The sequence below is a fragment of the Galeopterus variegatus genome, unplaced genomic scaffold, assembly GCF_000696425.1.
Source record: "Galeopterus variegatus unplaced genomic scaffold, G_variegatus-3.0.2 Scaffold884, whole genome shotgun sequence".
Classification (NCBI taxonomy): domain Eukaryota; kingdom Metazoa; phylum Chordata; class Mammalia; order Dermoptera; family Cynocephalidae; genus Galeopterus; species Galeopterus variegatus.
Genome location: NW_007726995.1, coordinates 92771 through 98770, shown reverse-complemented (window position 1 = coordinate 98770; position 6000 = coordinate 92771). Strand labels below are relative to the sequence as shown.

At 52.5% G+C, this 6000-nt stretch overlaps 1 protein-coding gene across 1 annotated transcript; it reads left to right on the top strand.

Moving 5' to 3' along the window:
• Window positions 1-212: 212 nt before the first annotated feature.
• HAND1 (heart and neural crest derivatives expressed 1) lies at window positions 213-2519 on the top strand. Its single transcript, XM_008573167.1, has 2 exons — window positions 213-758; window positions 2349-2519. The coding sequence occupies exons 1-2, from the start codon at window positions 213-215 to the stop codon at window positions 2451-2453; spliced, it is 651 nt and encodes a 216-aa protein (XP_008571389.1). The 3' UTR covers window positions 2454-2519.
• Window positions 2520-6000: the final 3481 nt, after the last annotated feature.

The following is a 6000-nucleotide window of genomic DNA, read 5'->3' as shown; positions in this document are numbered from 1 at the left end:
GGTCTTTGGGCATCGGAGTCCTCGCCCGCCACAGAAACTAGCAAGAGGGCGGCGGTCTGCGCGTCTCATCTTCAGCCTCGCCCCGGACTCCCTCAAAGCCGGCGCCCAGCAGTGCAGCGGCCCCAGAGCCACGGGTGGCCCTGGCGGCAGCCTCTGGGGCGCATGGGGTTGTGCTAATCCGGTTGGCGGCGCAGGCCAGGAGCCGCTCCAACATGAACCTCGTGGGCAGCTACGCACACCATCACCACCATCATCATCACCCGCACCCCGCGCACCCCATGCTCCACGAGCCTTTCCTCTTCGGCCCGGCCTCGCGTTGTCACCAGGAGCGTCCCTACTTCCAGAGCTGGCTGCTGAGCCCAGCTGACGCTGCCCCGGACTTTCCTGCCGGGGGGCCACCACCCACAGCCGCTGCGGCCGCCGCCGCCTACGGTCCGGACGCTAGGCAAGGCCAGAGTCCCGGGCGGCTGGAAGCGCTCGGCGGCCGCCTGGGCCGGCGGAAAGGCTCAGGACCCAAGAAGGAACGGAGACGCACGGAGAGCATTAACAGCGCGTTCGCAGAATTGCGCGAGTGCATCCCCAACGTGCCTGCCGACACCAAGCTCTCCAAGATCAAGACTCTGCGCCTGGCCACCAGCTACATAGCCTACCTGATGGACGTGTTGGCCAAGGATGCACAGGCTGGCGACCCCGAGGCATTCAAGGCTGAACTCAAGAAGGCGGATGGCGGCCGCGAGAGCAAGAGGAAAAGGGAGCTGGTGAGTCCCGGGGCTTGCACGCCTCAGCCAAGGGTGCTGGCGGGTTGAGCACCCGCAGGCCATGAAAGCAGTGGAAGGAGGCTGAGTTGTGTGTGCGATTTTGAAAGGCTGAAAGGAGTTCTGAGATGGTCATAGTGTGTGATTGTGTGCAGGGAAGGAGGCAGATTCATAAGTGAATTAATTTGTAACATGGGTTAGTATTTGTAAGACTGAATGGACATAGAATCTTAACCCTTTCGGAAGGGGTCTTAGGGCCTTAAGAATCTGTTGGAACCCTCTCACCCTGAGAAAATGCACACACTACATAGTTTACTTCCAATATGCAGGAGGCCTGATCTATCACTGGTCTCTCCTGGAATCCAGGTTAAGAATGCATGTAAGAGTTTGTTACTTTAATTTGCTTGAGTGTGAATTTATGCGTGTGGACTCAGTTACTGTTTTCAAAGGTCCTTTGCTAGAGAGGCTAGTCTACATCCATCATTGTACAAATAGAAACTGAGGCCCAGAGTGGGAGGGGACAGAAGGGTCCTACCTAAGGAGTGAGAGGTGGAGCTCAGGTAAAACAAGCCAGGTCTTCTACTCCCACTCCAGAGCACGTTCCTCTGCTCCACTGACCATGGGCAGGTTCTGAGGGTAACCTGGACGGATTTGTGTGTAAACAAGCAAGAGACACTTTTGGCTTTGGAGATTGCAATCCGTACTCGGCATTTCTTGATCCTGTCCAGTTAGGGTGAAGCTTTCTGGCACTCGGTTTCGCTGCCTAGGGTTCCGGGACCTCTGAAGCCGGTGATTTCCAGGTTGGCGAACTAGTTGGTCCAGATTGGTACGCTCAGGCCGCCGCATGGTGGAGCCTACTGGAGAGCCCCGCTGGGTCATGTTTGACCTGTGGGACCTGTGATAAACTAGGGAAAGCTCACCCGGGGACATGGGGGAAGACAGATAGGCTTTGAGTCTCCAAACCTCTGCCCTGGGCTGGGGGGAGATGCAGGACCGGGAAGCGCCTCAATCCCGATCCCCCCATGTCGCCGCCTCCTTCAAGTTGCAGGGCTTGGTTCCTGCTAGTAGGAGAGCAAGGAAGAAGGAGTACGCTAGGCCAGGCTGACTCCCCTCTCCTTCGCTTAATCATCTGAGGCTCCCAGCGCCAGCTCGAGGGGACCCAACCCTGTATCCAAGCCCAGATGCTAAACCAGGTTGAAAAGCCAGTGGGATGGGGTTGGGGGAAGAGGGAGGACAGGTCCGCGAGCAGGGAAAACTTGATCCCCACCCCTCCCATTCCAACCCCCCTGCTGTCTCCCTTAGGCGCCATAAAGCCAAACCAACGCATCAGTTTCACCAGATGCAGAGAATTCTGGTTACTAAGCCTCCCCAAGCTGCCCAATCCATCCCGGGTCCCAGGAACTTGGCGCATAAAGACAAATTTATGAGCCTGTTTGCCTATTTCACTAACAGAAATCCGTCACTTATTTAAAGACTCCCAGTTACTGCTCCCAACACCTTTCCCTCCACCTCATTTCAAGACCAGCGATTGGTGCAGAAAATTTTAAACCTGTGTCTCTCGCCTCTTTCCTTGTGTGTGTCCTTTGGCAGCAGCAGCAGCATGAAGGCTTTCCTCCTGCCCTGGGCCCAGGCGAGAAGAGGATTAAAGGGCGCACAGGCTGGCCGCAGCAAGTCTGGGCGCTGGAATTGAATCAGTGAGCCACGGCCCCGCGCCGAGGACCTGGCCACCGCTGGCTGATTCTGGAGCCCCGGGAAGAGAGGAAGGTGGCGGCCAATGCCAGGCTCTGGGTTCCGGCGGCTTGTGCCAGCGCATCCTGCCGAGCCTCTGCTAGGCGCTGGAAGGTAGATGGCTGCAACCACATACTTGGATCGCACGTGCAATGTCATATGAAATTGTTTTTAATACATTAAGAGAAAGAGAAATATATATATATCCACCTCCCCTAATTGAGGGCGGCTTTTGGCGGCAAGATGCAGAAGGGAGGGACTGCGGAACCCATGCGTGCAAAGACACACCTTCTTACCCTTCTGGGGCGAATTTAGAACTCCCAATGCCATTCCCACTCCGCTGACTCTCTTTCTCTCTTGTCCCCCTCTCTGCTTCGTGTCACCACCACCACCCCCCCCAGACGCCCTCTTTTCTAATTAAAATGCAATAAGAGGAATCAATAGTTTTCTGCCTGGGAAAGAGAGCCAAAAGCAGGAAGATGAAGGCTGCCTTTTGTTGTTCTCCTTGAAACAGTGGTGTTTTTATTTTATTTCTCTTTATGTTGCTGCACTTCCTACCTAGTTCCAAGGGAAACACTTTTCCTTTCTTTCCTTCCTTCCTTCCTTTCCTTTCTTCCTTCCTTTGTTCCCTTTCCTTCTTTTTTTTTCTTTGTAAATAAAAACTTTTCTCTATGTTGGAAAGTTTTTATGTATTTAAACTACCTACCATGCCTGTTGCGCTCAGGTATTTGTTTATCCTCCCATACTTATCCCTTTTCTACCTCAAATCTGTACAACCACTCACAGCCCCCTCCCTTTGCCAAAGCAGTATCTATGCTCTTGACTAATAAAAAGTTTTCTGAAATAGTCTGAAGCCTGTGTGATGTCTCAAGCCGGGATCCCCCATCAACTCCGTGGTTTCTGCTAGGTGGAAAGCCTCGTGTTCCTGCTTCTCCTCTTTTGATAAATACCAAAGCAAACTGCAAATCAAGTCAAGAGAAGGGGTCAGATAAAGACATTATTCCTGAAACAAAGAGCAAAGTTCTCCTTAGAATATAACGACGGGACAAGATAACTTACTTGAATGGGGAGACACGAAAGCTGAAAACGAATTAGATCCAGAGAAGCTGGGCTAGGATTTACGTGGGTGGGTATTCGAGCTTGCCTGTTGATTAGTATGCACACTGGTGTCTGCAGACAATTATTTGGCAGAGTAATCGGGAGGGGAAGGGTGCCTTTCAAATGAATGGCATCACCAGGTCAGGGTAGCTCACTTGGCAGAGGGAGATTCGCTTGGCAATATATTCGTTCAAACGTGAAGTTCTGAACATATAGGTGTACATGTGGCAGGTCAGCACTCAAACGGAGCTACCAGCGAGGGTCTGCTTAGCACAGGTCCTTGCACGCAATAGGGACTCGACAAGTCATAGTAGCTATCATTATTTTACCGTGAGTAAAACAAGCTTGTCAGTGCTTATAGTTAAATTGAAGCACTTAGGTTTCTCTCCGGCAAGAAAGCGCTCAACTAACGTTTGTGAGAGCATATGGATTTGTGCAGAGGGATCGGGTATGTGTGTATGTGTGCTGATTGTGCAGGAGAGCCTCCGTGTCTGTGTCGTCACATGAGCACCGATGGCTGGGTGTGGCGTGAATAAATTCAGGTGCATTTGCCAAGGGGAGCGGATGCTTATTGGGCTAAACTGCGGAGGAAAACGCAGGCCTTTTACGTGTCCCTGAATAATAATAACAATGTGCAGACAATTAGTTTTGTTTGCACGCAGTTGTGTGCTAGGCTCTGTGCTATGCGCTTCTGCGTCTCCTACCAGCTCCCGAGACTGCCCGAGGGAACGCACGCTTGTCAGTGCTCACTGCGAAGGAGGCGGGAAGACCGGCGCGGGTCTCCGCGCTTTCGCGCTCCACACCCGGAGCTCGAGCTTGGGGACACGAAAGGAGATCCTGAGCAGCTCGGGGCAGGGCCTCGCGGGGCACCAGGCGCCTCGTCTGGACATCGGGGTGAATATGGGGCCCCATTAGTTTTAGCTGTAAACACCGTGGCAGGGGCTGAGAGGCCACGCGGTTCTTTCCGGACGCGGAGGAGTTAATAAAAGGTGTTTTACGAGCGCGAGGAAACGGTGGGGGAGGTGTGAGCTTCTCTCTACTCTGGCCCCCCTACTTTTTCCTTTTTTCCCTCTCGCCACCCGCCGCCAGATCAAAAAGGGCCGAGATTTAACTAGGGCAACACCTCGCGGTAATGAGCCGGCCCGACGCACCCTTCAGTGGCCTCCGTACCCGGCCCGAGGCCTCCAGGCCCCTCGGGGAGGCGCAGAAAGAAAAACCAAGGTTTCTTTCTTTTTTCTTGCCTTTTTTTTTTTTTTTTTTTTTTTTTTCTTTTTCTTTCCAAGAGCTGGGAATCCTTTTAGAAATTCTGGCACTCGCGAGGAAACTGAGACCCACGGAACAAGCCGATTGAGGTCCCACAGCACGGAGGGCACCTTATCTAGATTCGAACCCAGGACTCCAGTTTAGTTGACACACAAGACTGTGGCTATGCACAGGGCCCAGCGCCCGCGACTATTTTTAGCACCGTGAAGTATCCTAGGCACGGGAAGAATGCGCACCCGGGTCCTGCTTTCTTAGAGCCAGTGCTAGGAGAGCGGGTACCAAGGGGCACCGCACACGGCAGCCAGAGCCAAGTCTGGCACAACGAGGCCTTTTCTGAAAACCCCATTCCGCCGGTCGCAAACCCTCTTTGGGGAGCGAGAGATGCAGCCCTAAATTTAGTCCCAGTCATGTCCGTCCCAACTTCAGACCCCAAACCTGGGAGCTGAAACAGCGAGTCAGTGCCCTTTGAGGCGGTCACCGGGTATTCTCGATATTCTCGCACTTTTCACAAGTCTTACTCCAGCGGCCGCGAACGCCCAAGCCACATCCCCAGGCCTCACTCCACTGCTGAAAAACCCCGGCCCCGAGAGAGGAACGGAGTTGTCTAGGCTTCACAAACCGGTCTGCGCCCAGGGTCCCCAGTTCTCACTGCCACCCGACTCTCGAGCCTCCCTCCCTCCCCAGCCCGCTCTCCTTTGAAAATATCTTTAAAGCCTGCTGTGCACTGTCTTATTCTCTACCCAGGTTTCGACAAGTTTTGTCAGACACTTCAAACTGGTTGTGACAGAAGCAGTCATTATTATTTTTTTAATTAAATACATTAAATATATATATATATATATATATATATATATATATGGAGAAAATGGAATGGTTACAAATAAAAAGTAAACTCCAGGAATTTATCGTAAGGAAATACTGATGTTACAAAGCTTTAACTGCAGGACTATTCTACTGAAGAGTGAAAAACAAGACAGGACCCCAATGTGCTGTAACTACAGAACTGATTAAATAAATCCACCAGTACGGTGGTTACGACTCAACCATTAGAAAACAACGTGGGGGGCTGGCGGGCCAGATCTGTTGATTAGAGCGCTGCCTTGGAACACCAAGAGCGAGGGTTCGGATCCCGCACCCACTCAAAAAAGAAAGAAAT